Source organism: Plecotus auritus (assembly GCF_963455305.1).
Source record: "Plecotus auritus genome assembly, chromosome: 12".
Taxonomy (NCBI): Eukaryota; Metazoa; Chordata; class Mammalia; order Chiroptera; family Vespertilionidae; genus Plecotus; species Plecotus auritus.
Window position 1 is genome coordinate 13,878,156 of NC_137778.1, and position 19,310 is coordinate 13,897,465.

At 45.9% G+C, this 19,310-nt stretch overlaps 1 protein-coding gene across 2 annotated transcripts in view; it reads right to left on the bottom strand.

Annotated features, from left to right (window-relative positions):
- KCNH1 (potassium voltage-gated channel subfamily H member 1) overlaps window positions 1-19,310 on the bottom strand; it is a 260,944-nt gene that overhangs the window by 148,733 nt on the left and 92,901 nt on the right. For both annotated transcript variants that reach the window (XM_080649229.1, XM_080649228.1), the window contains exon 7: window positions 12,903-13,332. In XM_080649229.1, the coding sequence (XP_080505355.1) occupies window positions 12,903-13,332 (430 nt within the window). The remainder of the gene's footprint in view (window positions 1-12,902; window positions 13,333-19,310) is intronic.

A 19,310-nucleotide genomic window follows, 5' to 3' on the forward strand; every position in this document is an offset into this window, starting at 1 on the left:
CCCAGATTGGTGCAACCAAGGAAAATGACAAGACACATTTAGATAAATATCCAATCATGGACTTGGATCCAAAAAGCTAACTGGAAAAGCAGAAGATGGTGAAAACATGGTTCCCAGTAGAACCTAAGAAATAACTTAGGACTTGTGGCTGGGCGCCAGTTGAACTGTAATCCAATGTATGAAAATACAAACTCCCACTATGAGAAGTCTCTAAGACCCCTTCTAGTCCTGAGGCTCTTTCAAGCCATGAGTGTAATTTCAAAATGAGGGAAGTAAGGGTCCTGCTCAGTTCTGCTCTGGCCAAACCACAGGCAGATCACTGAGCTTAGTCCTGGGGCCCTCATAAGTGAGACAAGAACGAATAGGGAGAGAAAAGAGATCGTCATTACCCGGGTTGGACAACGTTCTCAGCCACGAGTGGAAGAAGCTGGTAGAATACCTTTGGAGAGATGAAGCCTCAAAGCAGACAATGGTTTTCAAATATTTGAAGCACTGCTGTGTAAACAAAAAGCTAGATTTGTCCCATGAAGTCCGGGAAGTAAAGAACCAAGAACAAGGATAGAAACCACAGGGAGAAGATTCTAGTTTCATGTAAGAGGGAAATTGTCACCCTTGAGCTTATCTGGACGTGGAATGAACCCATTCCTGGGGACACTGAAACGTCAGGGAAGGGATTCAAAGATCTAGTGAACAGGTGACCCTGATGGCATTGGCGGTCCTTCTCAGTTCCAAAATTCCACGAGTGCCGATGAGATAACTGGAGACCTGGTTAATTATCACAGAGGAGGAATGGCTGGTTATCCCTGTCTTCACACCATTTCTAAGTGCTTGGCACACAGTAAGGGTTTAATAAAATGTGTGGAAGGATGGGGAGAGGAGCAATGATGCAAAGATGGAAGGCTCAAGTGTCCCCACCTTTGCTCAGAAGCCCCGCCTCGCTTCCACTTGCGAAGGTGCTGGATTCCAGCCAAGGCCTCCATGCTGGCGGGTGAGCGCAGCTCCCTGCAATTACACACCCACGTTTCCCAGGAGAGATGGAATCCAAAAGACACCCGGGGGAAGAACCTGTGGCTTCTGCCTCTTCCCTGCCTTTCTGCTTGACCTGCCAGGTCGTCCCATGGCCTGAGAACCCCTCCTTTCATGTTGTGTCCACAAAGCTGCCGTCAGCCTGCTGTTCTGTGCAAAGCTGCACATTTGTGCCTTGCTCTGTAGGGACCCTTTAGAGTTCACTGTTGTTTCTCCAACAGGTGCATTCTGCTTCCCGGGAGCTCTGAGAAGGGGGGCTGGACTCCATTATGCAGTTATGATCAGGAAGAGGGACCCCTCCCCTGCTCTCGCTTTGCTACCCCTACTCCAGCCCTGCTCACTCCTCTCCCCACCCCACCCTCCCTGAGAAGGAACAGAGGTCACGCTCCTGAGCAGGGTTAGCCTTGCAAGCAGGGCAGCTGCAGCTCTGCAGAACTCACCCGTGATGTTTGACATATTTGATTTTCTTTCTAGGCCTCCTGCTCTTTCATTTTGCTCTTCCTACCAAGACCTCTCTCCTTGTCAAGCCTCCTTGCGGCGACAGTGGGTTTTTATCAGCATGCAGCTATGATTCAGAGCCAGACCTCTAGCTGATGAGAGCTAAAATTATTCTCACACACGCACAGAGGACCACAATGGGGAAAAGTGAAAATGGAAACATTTTTCGAGTCTGCAAAGTCACTCTCAGGGAGCCATCCCTGAGAGCTCCGCGCTTTGTAGCATTCTCCCCGGAAGATTTTCATCTTGATATTTAGTTCCACAAACAAGCCTTTAGCAAGCGCCTCTGTGTGCAAAGCATCGTGCTGTCCCCATGGCATCACCACCTTTGCACACACCTCCTCCTGCCTCTGAACCTACCCAAGTCCCTTGCTGGACTGTTGAACAAGTGGCACAGACCAAGGGTGCCGGACGAATGGCATCACCATCAAGTAATGGGCCATCTGTGGCTCTGGGCCGGGCACCAGGCAGATACAAAGGTTCTGAAAGGCAAGAACCTTTCTGTCATTCTGCACCATCCCGTTTTACAGATGAAGAAACAGGCTCAGGAATTAAGTAGCTTGTTCATTTGACTATTAGTAGTGGAGCCAGAATTCATACCCGTGTCTATCTCTTTTGATCCCATGGACCGTCTATATTACAATGATTTTAGAAATTAAAATTAGGTTCTTAACTGGTTTCATTGGCAGTGGAGCTCGCCTTCAGAAACCGTCCTCGTTATCTAGTCTGCTGTCTGGGTAGCACCGATTTGAAAGGGGGCTGGCTGTCCAGAAGATGGGAAAAAGCTGCCCAATATCGTGGCTGCAGCATCTTCAGTTTAGCAAACGGAGCGGAAGGCTTCAGTAACCACTGCTGATGTCCTCCAGTAAAAAATGAAGGCTGCATCCAGTGCTTTTTCTAAGTGACAGACCGAAAGACTGGGATCTGAGTGTTCAAACAATTCAGCAAATCAGCCTTCTTGCAACTTACTGCAATCCCTGCCGCGTGGCATGTGACGGACTGGCAGAGGTGGTCATCAAACCTCTACTGTAGGAAGGGGCCTGAGATGCTGACAAGCCCGAAAGCACAGGGCAGCCCTCAGACCCTCTCAGATCAGCACAACTCACTCCCTCCCTCCCTTCCTCCCACCTTCCCTTCCTTCTTCTCTTCCTTACTCCCTCCCTCCCTCCCTCTATCCCTCCCTCCCTTTCTCTCTCCTTCTCTCCCTCCCTCCCTCCCTCCCTCCCTCCCTCCCTCCCTTCCTTCCCATCTTCTTCCCTTCCTTCCTCCCTCCCTTCCTTCCCAGCTTCTTCCCTCCCTCCCTTTCTCCCTCCCTGCCTCCCTTCCTTCCTCCCTTCCTTTCCATCTTCCTCCCTTCCTTTCCATCTTCCTCCCTTCCTTCCTTTCCATTGTGCTGTTTGGCAGGAAGGGGCAATGGCTGCCTTCCCTGCTGCCTTCTGCTCCAGGGCCATCCTCACAGGGTGGCAGGGAAGACCGGTGGAGAGACAGTGAGATCTGGGTTTGAACTCTGACTCCATCAATCACAAGAAGATTGACCTGGGGGGAGCTAATTGACAGCTCTGAGCTTCAGTTTCCTCACCTGTAATACTGGGACAAAAACACCTGAGACACGGGAGTGTGAGGAGAGTTAATGAAGAACGTGTATGGAACTGGAGAGCATTATGCTAAGCGAAATAAATATCACATGGTCTCACTCACATGTGGGATATAATGATCAACGTAATTTGATGAAGAATAGATCCAGAGACACATGGCGGAGGGGGGGATTAGAGAGCAACCAAAGGGCTTGTATGCATATTAGCATATCCAATAGACACAGACACTGGGGCAGTGGGGGCTTGCCCCGGGGTGGGAATGGCTGGGGGGGGGGGTGTCAATTGGGGAAAAAGGAGACATATGAAAACTTTAGACAATGAAAAAAAATTTTTTTTAAATAAAATAAAAAAAGAAATCGCTGTCAAGCAAAAAAAAAAAAATGTGTATTAAGTGTTCCACACACAATATATGCCTACAAACTTACCATTATTAGTACTATTCTTACCTACCCATCTTTGTAAGTCATGCAAATCCTACCCATTATTCACCGGCCAAGTAAAAGCTCTTTAGTGCCACTCTCACCTCCACGTCACAGACGTGGCCACTGGCTCTGCTGCTTATGCCGTGAACATCCTCTGCTCTCCAGCTTCATGTGCTCGTTCCTGTCTGCATTTGTGTTTCCCAGACTAGAGCGTAAGCAAATTGAGGAAGCGATGATGTCTGTTTTCTCTCCCTTCCTCCATTCATTCAACATTTATTAAACCCACTGTGGACCAAGTAAAAACCCACACAGCCCCTGATCTAAGGCAGCCTGAAGTCTGGCTGGGAGATATCTGCAGATGCAAGGAGATAACCCTTGAGAAGGACCTCAGTATCTAACCCAGGTTCTTCCCAAACACATGGGCCGTATCCTCCATGACCCCCACCCTGACCCTGACTGGGTGCAGAGCCCCTGCACTTGTTCCCCTGTCCTTTCCTTAGTAGAGACTGGGCTTACTCCACAGCAATATCTCATTTACTCATCCAGCTCCCCCAGCAGACTATAGCCACGTGAGGGCAAACCTTGTGTCTATCTCATCTGCTGCTCTATCCTCAGTACTCACACAGAGCCTGGCACATGGCAGATATCCAAATACTGGTTATGAAATGAACAAGGAGGCATCAGGTAAACTGTTGATTGATTGACTGAGGTTCTGGGGAACTGGCAGGTAAATCTAACATTTATTTTCTCTGGGACCATACCTGTTGATGTATTTTCAGAAAATATTCCCCTGGTGGGCATGCCTCATCTCACCAATTTTAAAGAAGGAAAGGAGAATTATTTTCTCCTATGTGTGATTTCTTGCTGGCTACCTGTAATTGTCAGCCTAGCGGTTGGGAGCCACAGCAAAGGCTTGAGAAGAAGCAGCTCAAGAGGAGTGAAACTTGATCCATCAAGTTCCTTTGATGAAAATAGAATGGAAGCCTTACCACTCTTCTCTCACCTTCACCTCTTCTCCCCAAGGTCTGAGGACATCCCATGAAGGGACCAGCTGCCACAATCTACTGGTACAACAGTGATCTGTGGCCACCAGTACCAACCGCTGTCAAAGTCATCTGGAAGAGTAGGGAGAGCACTGAGCTGGGAGTGGTGAGGACATGAGCTTCAGCCCAGCTCTGAGTCTACCGAGCCATGTGACCTTCAGAAAATTACATCAGGTCCTCGAATGATGTCAGTTGGTTCAATGTCATTTCACTATAACGTTGATGAGATGCCATAGGAACTTAACTCTTGTTTATACCGATTAGCATACCGTAAAATTGTTTGCATCATCATATGGCATTTTGCTTAAAGTTGCTGAATCTATCAATGACATTAAGTGAGGACTTAATTTACTCCACTATTTTCTCCACCAAGAAATGGGAGAACACTACCCATCCCATGACGTACTGAGGAGACAACAGACAGAGAAACAAAACAGAAACAAAAGATCTGATGGTAGCAACATCTCTACATGACAACTTCCATTCAGAAGAAAATTATATTTTCAAAAAGAAAAGAAAGAATTTTGCAAATGGCGTGGGTATGTATCTATAGGTGAGAGACAATACCCTTCATCCAGTTGGGCAGAGTCTCCTAACATCTAAAAGATGTTGCAAATTCTTCTGCCCAGTGCACTAATCCAGCTATGAACAAGGAGAATGTCTTCCCACAACACATGTACTCAGACGTCTGTCACTACAATTATTCCAAGTAACAGAGAAGGCTTCCAGGGAAAGCACCCCCTCCCTTCAATCTTTCTACATCCCCCTTCTTTCCAACTCTTTCCCTGCCCCGCCCCCTCACCACACACACCACAGAGGGCATTTGCCCCTCCCACATCCGAGAATAGTCAGCAAGGAAAGCAACACAACAAAGTGAAACTTGGATGTCACATAAAGTTGATTCAAATCCCTGTTGGGCCACCTCTCACCCTGTGGCCTTGGGGGAGTTACTGTGTCTCTAAGCCTCAGTGTTTTTATCTGCAAAACAGGGGTAATACAGCCTCGCTATGCAGGTGCTGGGTGAGGAAAAGGTCCCGGCATGACACCTGGCATGTCCTGGGGGCTCCATGCGTGAGTGTTTCTAGTCCTTCCCTCCTTCTCCAGGGGGAGCATTCTCATTCCCTGGGGACCATTTCCTGCCCAGTGAAGATCCTGCCAGAAAGTCCTGGACAGCTATGCCTGGAGGTCTCCCTGAGCACACGAAATGACTCTGTCTTCCTCTAATAGCTTCCCCTAATTTGCTTTGCAGCCAGGCCTTTTTTTAAAGCTTTGTATCTAGGGAAATTCACATTCAGATATACGTATATTTCATGACCTGTACATTAAATACTGCGATGTACCTGATGTTTTATGCAACTTCAAAGTCTCTGAAAGTCAAGCACACCCAAAGGACTAAGCCAAATGGCTGAGAGACAGCATTGTTTGATGAGTCCTAGAAGTAGGCGGTAAGAGGGGATGGAGGAGCAGGGCGAGACACACTGTCTGAACACCCATGGGAAGCTCTGTGCTGGGTACACTGCCTCAGTTTATTTTTTCATCCCCAACACTTAGTCGGGGGCCTGGTATCCATCTCCATTTGCAGCTGAGGGAACTGCCAGAAGTCAAAGCACTAATCAAGAGTAGAGGTGAGTAGAGGTGGGCGTGCAAGCCAGAGCTGCCCGGCCCCAAAGCTCAGGCTCTTTTTCAGGATCCAATAGAGTGTGCCGGACACAAAGGAGAGAAAAGCAGGGAGACCCATAGCCCTGTCCCCGGAAGCCTCGAGTTTCACTGGAGCTAGGCAAGATACACACGAGGCAGGAAAGAGAACTATCAAGTCATAAGACTGATTATAGAGCCATCTAATGTCTAAGGGCAAGTAAATAAACCTAAAGCAGGGTCCGTCAGCCGTAAGAGTACAAAGGATTGAGAACCAGAAGGAAAGTAACCAGAGATAGTTTCTGGACGAGGGGAGAAGGGGATGTACAAGACAGAGACTGTGTCAAAGATGGTGGGGATACCCATCTGAAATGTGCAGTGGCAAGCAGGACTTTATATGTATGTGTGTGTGTGTGTATGTATATATATATATATATATATAATTGATTTCAGAGAGGAAGGGAGAGGGAGAGAGAGATAGAATCATCAATGATGAGAATCATTGATCGGCTGCCTCTTGCATGCCCCCTACTGGGGATCGAACCTGCAGCCAAGGTACATGCCCTTGACCCTTTAATCAGCAGGCCAACGCTCTATCCACTGAGCCAAACCAGCTACAGCAGGGCTTTTTTATTTCTTTAAATCAGATTCTAGAGAAAAATAAACTTGTTTGCTGGCTAGAAAAAACCCTCTAAGAATAAAGGAGAAATGAATAGTTGTTTCTCCCATAGCATTCTGGACATTGCCCCATTTCCCAAAATAAACAGAAACCCAAAATGAAATTAAACAGCATTCTCGTGCAATTATTATTTTCTTTCTCCTAAGAACAGGGAAGACAAAAATGAACTGGGAAGAGCAAGAAACAATTGCTGTTATTAACAACAACAATAAAATCACGACAATTGGAGGTCACGATTTTCCGTTTTCTTCAGAGAACTATCATACATCATTATCTCATTTAGTCTCACTTCTGTGAAGTGAGATTGTCAGGAGCTTCATACCCCCAAACCACAGAAATTAAAGAGCACAGCGCAGACCTAGGACTTGAAACAAATCCTCTCAGCCAGAAATTCAGGAATGAAGCCCCACCGGGATTTCCCTGCCATGGAGGGCGAATATTTGCTGCTATCAAGGGAAATGAGAAGAGGGAGGAAAGCGGAGGCAGACAGACACAAAGGCAGCCCCCCCCCCCCCACCAGCTCTTCTTCTTGTCCATATCACAGAACGCATGAGCACCCAGAATAAAGACTACATTTCCCAGTATCCTCTGCAGCTAGGTGATGCCAGGGTACCAAGTTCCAGCCAATGTGATGTGAACAGAGGTAATATGGCACTTTCCTAGCCTTGTTTTCAGAGTTCAGCTCGCCTTCCCTTTCCCTTCTTTCTGGAAAAGGTAGATATGGCGGAAGCTGGACCAGCCATCCTGGCTCCTGATGTGGAAGTTGTGTGCTGAGGGGAAAAGAGAAGCCTGCATCTCTGATGAAGGAGGCACATACCTGTTGATGCTCTGTTCCTGTCCAGCAGCAGAAAACACATATCCTAACTAATAAAGAGGCTTGGCCAATAACACTGCAGGCCAATTCCAAAACTCCAGATCCATCTCACTTGTTCAGCTTCCACAAGCCCAGAAATATTTAATAAGCAGCTACCATATGGCTAAAGACTCCTAAGAGTATCTTTACAGCTCCTGGGAGATGTGCCCCATGTCATTTTTGAAAAAACAGTATATTGGTATAGAATACAAAAAAGCATATTTAGCAAAGGCGAGGTGAATAGAAATAAGAAATATTTAAATAAGATCAGGAAGGAGGCAGAGAAAAGTTCAGATTGGCCTATAAGCTGAAGGGAAACCACAAAGCATAGTGCAAGTGAGTGAATGAGGGGGTCAAAGGCTCTGGGGTGCAGGTCACTAGCGTCCCTCCCCCCCAGGAGAGAAGGTGATATAAGGAAACCACCAGGAGTGAGCCCACTGACTCGCTGGGAGCGCCCAGGCCTGGGGTGGGTGGGGGAGATTGACTGAAGCCCAGATAAGGATGAGAGCTGGCCCAGCAGAAGAGCGAGAGGGGAGCTCCTCTGGACTAAACAAATGCTCTCAAAGGTCTGTCAACACTGACATTCTGCTCTGATTCGAAGGAGTTGAGGTGGGAAGGAAAAATGAACTCAAAGAGGCAAGTGTCAAGGGGAGCTGAGGGAGGAGACAAAAGCTTAGCGTTTAGGGCGGGACCTGAATAGGAAAACAATGTCTAGCCAGGGGTGGGCAAACTTTTTGACTGGAGGGCCACAAAGGGTTCTTAAACTGGACCGGAGGGCCGGAACAAAAGCCTGGATGGAGTGTTTGTGTGAACTAATATAAATTCAAAGTAAAGGAGCGGAGGGGAGAGCAAGAGAACCGGATAGAACAGCCGGATCCGGCCTGCTGGCCGTAGTTTGCCCAAGGCTGGTCTAGACCCTCTGCCATTGTCAGAGAGAAAGGAAATGAATGTGGGTTAATTCCAATGACAGGATGACAGCAATGACATTATGAGGAGAGAATCAGAAAAGTGCAAAGCATGTTTATAAAAAAAATGGAAATGTCTCCATCATGACATTCTCCCTGGAGAGATCCCCAAGGCAGGGTCATGTCCCTCGCCTGAGACGAGACCTCCCAGATGCAGGAGCTCTCCCCGTTGACAGTCCCTTCTTCTTGAAGGGATTCCCTCAGAGGCCGGGGAAGGCTCAGCCCACAGTGTGGGCTCCATTTCCAGGCCTCAGTCACTGGTGGGTAGGTGACAGGGCCTGTCTCTGTCCTTCCCACAGCCCCACCACCATCAGACCGCAGACTCCCTGAGAGGGCCACCCACAGCGGTCGTCTCCAAATCCTTAGCACACACCAGGGGTCTGTCGGAGAGGCACTTACAGAGGTAACGTGGCAATTTCCTAGCCTTGTTTTCAGAGTTCAGCTCGCCTTCCCCTTCCCTTCTTTCTGGAAAAAGAACATATGGCGGAAGCTGGACCAGCCATCCTGGCTCCTGATGTGGAAGCTGTGTGCTGAGGGGAAAAGAGAAGCCTGCATGTCTGATGATGGCAGAGCAGCCAGACCAACCCTAATTCAGGAGGCACATACCTGTTGCTGCATGTGCCTGTCGAAAGGGGGACATCCTCTCCCCTGTGTCACACAGAGGGCCAGAGTGGCATGTGCTTCACTCAGCGTCACCAGCACAGGAAGTGTGCTAAAAGGCATGAAGAGTCCACTTGGGGTGAGGCCTGGCCGGAGACCCCTGGATACCCACAAGAGGGCAGGGAGATCAGGCAGGGGCTGGCTTGCCTCTAGCCCAGGACTAGAATGGAAGTCAGACAGAGAACCAGGCAGCTGGAGACACTATAGATTGCCTACACCACAGCGAATCACAAATACTCATTTTAGCCAACAGTTTTAACTTCTTCCTATTGCAATTTTCTTTTATCAGAACTGAGAAAGGTAGGCAAGATGGAAAATACTTAGTTTTCCTGCTTCCTGGCATCCTCTGGGGAATTCGCCAAGTTATAATGAGATATTCAGTGCCAGAGAGCAGAGAGGAGAAGCAACACAAAGCTTCTGGATAATCTACATTATGGCTAATACACTGCAACAGAATAGGCAGGGAATAATACTACCAACGCATGTAAAATTCAGTGCAAAAGGGCAGGGGAGGCAGGATCACAATGTAACCAGTATTTCAAAAGGTGTTGTGTCTCTCTATGCCCCTTAAGAAATGGGGGCCTGACCGCCGGAGTTACTGGGGACAGAGAAGCACTGACACATCGGCATAAATGCAGGTGTGGTCAAGGCTCCCTGTCGCCAGTGGTGCCAATTCTGGGGTCAGTCCAGTCCCATGAGCCATGCAGTCAGGAGGTAGGTGTGCACACGTCCACGCACAGGCAAGGCAAGATAAGAGAGGACCCCACCAACCTAACAAGACACCAGCACTGGTTGTCAACAAAGGCTGCCTGGAACGTGAGTTTACAAGGGTGATCGCCACCGCGTTACACAGAATGCAATAACTTTGCTGTTGGTACGAGAATTTGTCAGACATGTCACACGGAAAGTGGAACCGCGGTAACCGTGACAGGCTGCTGAAAAACGGCTGGTTTCCACAACACCTGGTCCCCCTGGGTCTGTACCAAAAGCTTGTTCTTAAATTGAAACAACAATAAACAAGCACACAGAAGGTTTCCAGTGCAGAACTGCTAGCATGCTCAAGTTCACCGAGAGAATTTTCAAAGTGTTGGTCTATCAGCTGGAGAAGCTGGTGGACCCTGTTCTCAGACCTCACCTGTGCAGGTGCGTCCATAGGAGGCGCCCTGCTTCTAATTCAGGGAGGCCTGGGTCCCAACCCTGTCTCTCCTGCTTACCAGCCCCACGTTCCTGGGAAAGTGAGTTAACTTCTCTGAGCTTCCATTCCTTATCAGATGAATATGATAATCTCTCAGGCACAGAATTTCCGTGAGTAGGAGAAAGTGTGTGTAGAGCACTTAGCATAGTGACTAACCAATGACTGTAAGGGAAATGGTGTTCCTGTTAAATAGACTTGCCGACCTGAACATCAGACTCGGCTGCAGACTGTGTATTACACTTTATTTCACGAAATGGAAGCATCATCCAGCTCTGAGAAGGTGGGAGAGAAAAGAGGTGTTAATCACTGTTGGCGGTTTTCCTTGGAAACCATACCCAAGAAATGATGCTCTCCATAGAAGAATGGTTTGGGGAAAACAGACTGCTTATCCTTATTATATGCCACCAGAACTATTTTCTTTCTTCTTTTCTTCCAGGTAAAAGTTTGCAAGGATGTCTCCTCAGATTTGCAAGCCCTTGGAGAGTCCGTGAAACGGGGCCATTTTCTGACTGACCACTCTTCACAGCTTTTCTGTAATGGATATAATGAGGTGTTTTGATGTACAGTGTCTCATCTCCCCTCTAACAGACAGAAACTGTGCCCGAGTGCTCTGTGTCTGGTGCCGCAAACTCACAAAACTGCCGCAGGCACTGCTAGAAAACTGGGCTTCCAAGGCGGATCGTTCTAGAAGAGCAAAGGTCTTAAATTCTTTTACACAACATGAGGAAGCATCTCGAGTTCTAATTAAGCTACAGCAATTAGCTACCCACAGACACGTAACGCCGCCTCCCATGGTCAGGCAATCATCTCTATTAAAACCCATTTTAAAGTAAGAAGCAAACCCCAAAGCTCCCTGGGCAAACACTTCCCGTGAATCAATTTCCCCTCAGACACATGCAGTAAACGCTCAGAGGCGAGCTCTGTGCCCTGGCGCCAGGAGTTTTATGAAAGGACTGCATCAGACGTGATGAGGTGGCTGCAAAATAGGAGGGGGCTGCAAGCCACTTGCAGAAGGCGGCGCTGAATCTCTGGTGTGAGCTGGACAAAGCACGAGAAACTGAAGCCTCAGGTTTCCCTGGTCTTGGAATTCCCTGGTCGGTAGAACAAGTAATACGTCACCTCCACCCTGAGGACTACCTCCAGCCACGGGGTGTCTGCCCGCTGGAACCAGACTCCAGCTTCACCACGTGCGACCAGACTACTACCCAAACTGATGCTTCATGGGAGGACTGTCCTCTCCCATGTCACGATTTGTCACTGACGTGCACTTGGTGCTCTTGGCAGGTTCACCATGAGTCCAGTCCACTCAAGTCCATGTGCTTCCCCCAGCCTGTTCGGTCCACTCCTCCCTTGGGAGTCCCGTTAGTGGAGGTAGCCCATGGTGCCCAGCCGAAGGCTATTTCCAAAATTGGCGATAGCAACCGCTACGCAGTGGTCAGTGGGTAAGTTATTGAGACGGAAGTACCTTCCTCAAGAACGAGGCTTGTTTTTGCTTTTCAGTCCCATCAAGTTCATCCCATAACCCTTTACCTCTCAACTGAACAAGAGACTTTTTTTTTTTTTTTTTTTTTTTTTTTTTTTTTTTTGCGTTTTCCTTTGTTTGGGGCTTTTTTGGGTTTTGTTTGGATTTGGGACATTTCTTAACCATCAAGCAAACATCAACAATATTGATCTAGATCAGCACGGTCCAACTGAAATTAGATTCAAAATTTTCCTACGAGCCACATTTAAAAGGCAGAAAGAATTGTGAAATTGTAATAGAATCTTTTATTTAACCCAGTATTTCAAAACTATTGTTGTTTCGGTGTGTAATCACTATGAAAGATAATGAATGGGATAGTTCACGTTCTCTTTTCCTACTTTCTCTTATTGAACAGTGCAGACCTAGAGCTATGCTTACGTTGACATGGAAAGACTTCCACAATTCACTCTTCTACGAACAAGCAGTTTACCAAATTATATGTGTGGCATTTAGGTCATTTTAACTTTACAAAAACCTATCTCTATGTGTTCAGATAAGGACGGAAAATAATCTGTAAGGGAGAGACCAAATGGTAATGATAGCTATTTCTGACAAGTACCTGGACGGCCTTTCTTTTTCTATTTTGTGCTTCCTTAGTATTTTCTAAATTTCTTTGCAGTAAACATGTACTTTTTTAATTATCGGGAAAACTATAAAGCTAGTCTTTTTTAAAAAACATATCTTCCTTCTTTGAAGTTATTACAGCCCTGATCCTACTGGCACTGTAGCCATTACCCTATTTCCAGCTAACAGAAGGGATGACCAAACAGTATTCCCCCTGCCCCAGCCCCAGGCACTGTCATACTCACAGCCAATCATCATGATGGCCACTGCAAAGATCTTCTCGATGTCTGTGGACGGGGCGATGTTTCCAAAGCCCACGCTGGTGAGGCTGGTCATGGTGAAATACAACGAGGAGATGTAGACAGAATTCTTGCTGGGACCACCTTCCCATTTCCCTGAGCCAGACCCGTTAAACTGGTAAGGGGTGCCAATGTCCATGGCCAGTTGGTAGAGCCAGCTGTTGTTGCGGATGGTCTTGGTATCCTCATCGAAGATCTCATAGTCCCCGATGCTGTACCAAATGCAGGCCATCCAGTGAGCAGCCAGCCCAAACACACACACCAGCAGGACCAGCACAGCAGCTCCGTATTCAATGTAGTGGTCCAGTTTCCGGGCCACTCGCCCCAGACGGAGCAGCCGGACGACTTTCAGAGAGCTGAACAGGCTGCTGATGCCCTGGGAGAAGAGGAACACAGAGTCAGGGCCAAGAACCAAAATGACTATTCCCCCACTTCCCCTTCCCTCCTCCCCGCCAGCCTGTTCCTTCAGCATTTCCATAAGATGCAACATCATGCAAGCCTTAAAAAATTGTTTTAACGTATGTCATGATATGGCAGACTGCTCATATATATCCATGTACTTATTCACAATGAAATTAGAATTTTATCCCAAGGTGTATTATGGGAGATTCCCATTGGCTTTTTTCCTACTTCCATTAAAAATCAAATAAAAATTAAAAAAAACAAAAAACAAGTTAAATAAAAATAGAATTTTAATTTAATTATATTATGCAGATGCACACAAATATATATGAGCATTTTTTCCATGTCATGAGTTATTTTTAAACAATTTTAATATTAAATAATATGAAATATTTTAAGAATTGCTTAGCTTGTATTTCATGTTGTATAATCCTTCATTCTAATTATATTGCGCATAAGTATACAAATATTTACGTGTTGAAAAATGATCAGAAAACACACATGGAAAGATGTAAAACATCTGTTTTACATTATCAGTGGTTATCGCTGCGTTGTCAAGTTAGAGAATTACAGGCAATTTTTAAAATTATATTTGTACATATTTTTGTTACACTTGTATATATTTACTTAATTTCTATGACTAAAATTTTTATTACTTTTATAATTAGAAAAATATATTTTAAAAAACGAAGAAACAGCTGAGAAGAACTGAGATTCTGTTTTTTCAGAAAGGTTACAAATTATTGGAAGGTAACATCACTTCTGTCAGCCAGGGTTTTATACAACCAGACATCATGTATTTAAACATAATCCATCCAGGAATCTCAGCTAAAAGAAACCCTCTGATTGCACCCGGTCAAGCTTCCCCCTTTCTAGTTGGTGTCTGATGGTCCCACTAGGACAAGCCTAGTCTCTGAACAGTTCTCTAGGGAGTAGCACTGTGGTAGTGGAAAAAACACCAGAGTAGAAATCTGGAAAATGGGGTCTGAGAGCCATGGAAAGCACTAACTTGTTATGTGAATCTGGACAATTCAATTACCTCTCAGTTCCCTTGTCTAGATAATGAGGGAGGTGGACTTAGAGCAGTCGCCAACCTTCCAGACCTCACAGACCACCAGTGGTCCACGGACCACCGGTTGGCAACCACTGCTTCAAAGGTTTCCCTAAACCAGCGGTCACCAACCTTTCGGACCTCGCGGACCACCAGTGGTCTGGCGACCACCAGTTGGCGACCACTGGACTAGAGGTTCTCCAAATCTCCAAACACTAATCTACTCTTATCTCCGAAGGGAACCGAACTATATTACAGAAGCTATGCCACTCCAAACCTCAAAACAGATTTCAAGGTAGATTTCCATTAACTTTTCCTACTTCCACTAAAAAGCAAATAAGCAAACAAAATAAGAACTTTGAATCAAGACTTCTGTCTCCCTGACATAGCAAAAGTGCACCTGCAGCGTGAGGCCCTTCCCCAAGCAGAGAGAGTGGCTTCTCACTATTCTAAACACTGGACAGATCCCAGGCCATCGCTCTTCTCTCTTGTTCCCCTGAGGACAAGCCCCAAGCTCAGGTTACATCACAGACAGAAGGTTAATGTGTCAATGATTTCTGACAAAAACGTGTAAATGATTTTGGAGTCTTACCAGGACTACATCCTCTTTCTGGGCACACAACTAAACTGCATTTCCCAGCCTTTTTCCAGCTGGGTGGGTCTCAGGACTAGCTCTCACCAACAGGATGTGAGGTGAAATATGTGTCACCTTCACGGCAGCTACCAGTAAAAGTCAGTGTGCTTTCTCTGCATGCTTTCTCTCCCCCCGGCATGCTTTCTAGAGGACGCTAGTGTGACCTGGAGGCCAACGACTGAAGATGGTGAATGTACAGCAAGGAAGGAGCCCGGGTCCCTAAAAGACAATGTGGAACTCCCTCTCCCAGCCAATTGAATCATATTGTTACGTAAATGAAAAAAGAAGCCTCTAAAAGGAGCTACTGAAACTTTGGGGAATATTTGTTACAGCATCTATATCATTAGCCTTCCCTGACTGTGAGCACACAAACCATAGGCAGCATAGCCTTGTCGAGAAAGAACATAGGATCAGGTTGCCACATACATTATTTTTGTTGAGATGAGGGTGGTGGAGATGGGATTTATTGCCCTTTAAAAAAAAAACAAAACAAATAAAAACAGTTTTGTAGCCGTAAAACATACAACAGAAAAAAATCATGTCCTGTCCAACATATACCAGCAAATGGATAATAATGGATTTTTCTTTTTTTTTTTTTAATATATTTTATTGATATTTTACAGAGAGGAAGGGAGAGTGATAGAGAGCTAGAAACATCGATGAGAGAGAAACATCGATCAGCTGCCTCCTGCACACCTCCCACTGGGGATGTGCCCGCAACCACGGTACATGCCCTTGACCGGAATCGAACCTGGGACCCTTGAGTCCGCAGGCCGATGCTCTATCCACTGAGCCAAACCGGTTTCGGCAATAATGGATTTTTCTAAGCCAAGGGTCAAGTCATCCAAACTGCCAACCTTGACAAAATTTACCTTTGGCATGTCCAGTACTCCTCCTCCCTGTGTCCCCTTTTCCCTCCATGAGCTTTTCTCAAACCTGCCATGCAGAAAATCCCTCCTATTAAGATGCAAGAGACTGATGAGGCTAAATGGATTAACATCTCTCCACAGGGCATCTGCATTTTAACAGAGGAAAACTAACTTCCAATAATGGAATTAAAAGTACCAACAGCCTGGATAAAGAAGATATTTTGGGAGGCAAAGGAGTCTTTTTGATGACTCAGAAATCAAACACATGTAAGCATCCACCTACTTGCCACCTCCTCATAAGGAGGTTCCTGAAGTCATCTTTCAAAGCAGCTCCACTCTATAGCAGAACTTACTACCCAGGGCAAAACGGCCTTGTCATTTTCCCTCACTCATACTCAATTCAGAGCAACATTTACGGAAAACCTACTATGTACTCCTGTGCTAATGCTACAGGGAAGAGATGATAATGATGCTGTCCTTGTCTTCTTACTCACTATTGTCTCTTCAGTGCCTGGCCCATGGAAGATGCTCCATAGAAAGAACGAAGGGAGGAAGCAGAAGGAGAATAACTGGTGAGGGAGGCGTGATATGATCAGTGAAAAGATATTTCTACTAAGAATCACAGAACTTGAGAGCTGAGAGGGACATCGAAGTCCAGCTCCTCTGAGTCCAGCAAGGTCTCTTCGAGGGCCATTGCAGAATAGTCTTCCCACCTCTCCTTGAACTCTCCCCTTAACTGCCACCTCGAAGATCCGATTCTGTGACAGTCATTCTTAGACATGAACGACTGGGCTCCCATCACCTTTCTCACCTCCCTTCTGCTCCATCTGTACTTCATCCCTTCTCCCTTCTGCATCCCTTCCCAATGGCCACAACAACACATGCGACCACTACCTGAAGGTCACGCTATTCTCTAGCCACACGTGCCAGTTGTCTTAAGCATCCCACACAGTGGATGCACATTTGCATCTTAGTCTGCTCAAGTGGGTCCCTCAGCCCAGAATGCCCAGCTTCACCATTTCTACCAATTGGTAACTAGTTATCATGCGGGCCTGCTGCCACAATACTATTTGTCCTTCAGGTCTGCCACTACCTCCACCCTAAAGCCCTCCATGACTACCCTGTAATCCCAACCAATCACTCAGTCCTCCAAATGTCCGTGGTAATCTACCCATTACCACTTGAACACATTGCTTTGCCTTATAGTTTCCTGCAGCCGTTTCCCCACGTACATCAGAAACTACACATTCCTGAAGACCAAAGCCTCTTGGTATTCATTTTAGATGCCTCCTATTGGGTTGAACAGTATCCCGCCAAATTCATGTCTTTTTCAGAACCTCAGAATGTGGCCTAATTTGGAAATAGGGTCGTTGCAGGTATAGTTAGTTAAGAGGAGTTAATATAGAAGGTCCTGGTGTTTCTATAAGAGGCGAAGAAGAGTGGAGAGAGAGAGAGAGAGAGAGAGAGAGAGAGAGAGAGAGAGAGAGCGCCCATGTGATTCTCAATGCAGCAACTGGAGTGATATGATTCAAGCCAAGGAATGCCAAGGGTTACGGGCCACACCAGAAGCCAAGAGGAAGGCATGGAACAGATTCTCTCCTAGAGCCTTCAGAGGGTGCATGGATTTACTGACACCTTGATTTCAGAACACCCAGCCTCCAGATCTACGACAGAATAAATTTCTGTTGTACTAAGCCACCCGCTTTGCGGTTATATGTCATGGCAGCCCTAGGAAACACACAGGGTCTAAAGCCAGAACCTTCTTAGAAAGGATCTCAAACATTTTCTAAACGGAATTAAAGAGTTTGGATTATTAGGGAATTTTTTTATAATTTTAAGGAGCCTTTGGAACAACATAATACATGCATGCCCTCATTGCATTATTTATCTGTGTGCACACTGATATTCTATTACATGGTCTTGCATAAGTTCTCTCTTATTGCATTAACAGCTGGAATTCCAGCTGTTTAAAAGCATTTCAAGCTCTTCATTTGTGTGTTTTTTTCTTAACTGCCTGAAGTTCAGTATATGCAATAAATAAAACAGAATTCTCCAAAGTGTTTTTATTTATTTTAGTGTAAAAACACGATAGCACCGTATGGTAGAGAATTACATTTTCCCAGGGACTTCTTGTATGCGAAAACCTCTCTCACATTCCAACTGGTTCCAGGGGGTTTTTTATGACAACATTAAAATTATGAAGAACCAAGAATTTCAAGTTGAGTCAACACAGATGAAGGGATGGTAAGAACCTGTGCTGGGGAGCTCATCACTGGAAGGCCAACAACTATGACTGGAAGGAAGCCTTCTGCATCTAAATAACCTCAGTTGTTGTGATACTGAATCAATTCAAATGGAAAGGACATTTGGTAATTATCAGAATCATTGTGTATTACTGAGTGTTACCTATTCATCCAGACTAAACAAATCATTCCGTTAAGTTGGGCTGTATCTTGCTTTCTCAACTAGCCAGATTCAACCATTTCTGCTCTTTTTTTTTTTTTTTTCTGCTATAGGCATGGAAATGACAACTATCACAGGCTGGTGACAATGTGTTATTCAAAAGAACTGCTGGGTCTTTCAGGTCCTTGAATAGTTCCTCCAGGCTTCTAGGTCTGTGGGTGACCTGATGGCATCCATAGCAAATTCTGCAGGTAAACTTTTTGTTTTTAATGACTTTCAGCCTCACATTGCTCATGATTACTCTTCTCCTGCATCCTCCTCCGGCTAAAGGCCTCCTTCACATACTTCCCTCTGAGACTGACTCACAAGGAGGAGATGAGGCAATAGGAAATCCAGTGTTCTGTTAGAAGAATTTAATACTTTGTTAACAGAGCTTGGTTTGCCTGTTGCCTTTGAAACAGAGATGACTTCACAAGTAAATGTTCCATGCTGGCCCCACCACTCTGAGAACTGCAGATCCATTTCAATTGCACAATGGAATAAACAGGCTAACGAGATCTTATTGAAAGTTGCTCACTGAAGCTTGAATGTAATTTTCTTTCTTTTCTTTTTAGCTGATAAGTACTTTTATTTAAGATTGACTTTAGAAAAAGAGAGGGAAGGAGAGAGAGAGAGAGAGAAAGAAACATCAATGTGAGAGGGAAACATCGATCAGTTGCTTCCCATACGTGCCTGACTGGGGCTCAAACCTGAAACCTGGGTAATGTGCTCTGACTAGGAATCAAACCCGCAACCCTTCAGTGCATGAGATGATGCTCCAACCAACTGAGCCACATTGCCCTTCTGTTGCTTTAAGATTTTACTTTAGGCTTGTTTAATTCAATTCAGCAATCATTTCCTGAAAACTTAGTACAGGAAGACATAACCAAGAGCTACCAGTGATAGAAAACAAGGAAAATGCAGTCGCCTGCCCTCCCCTTACCTACAATCAGGCC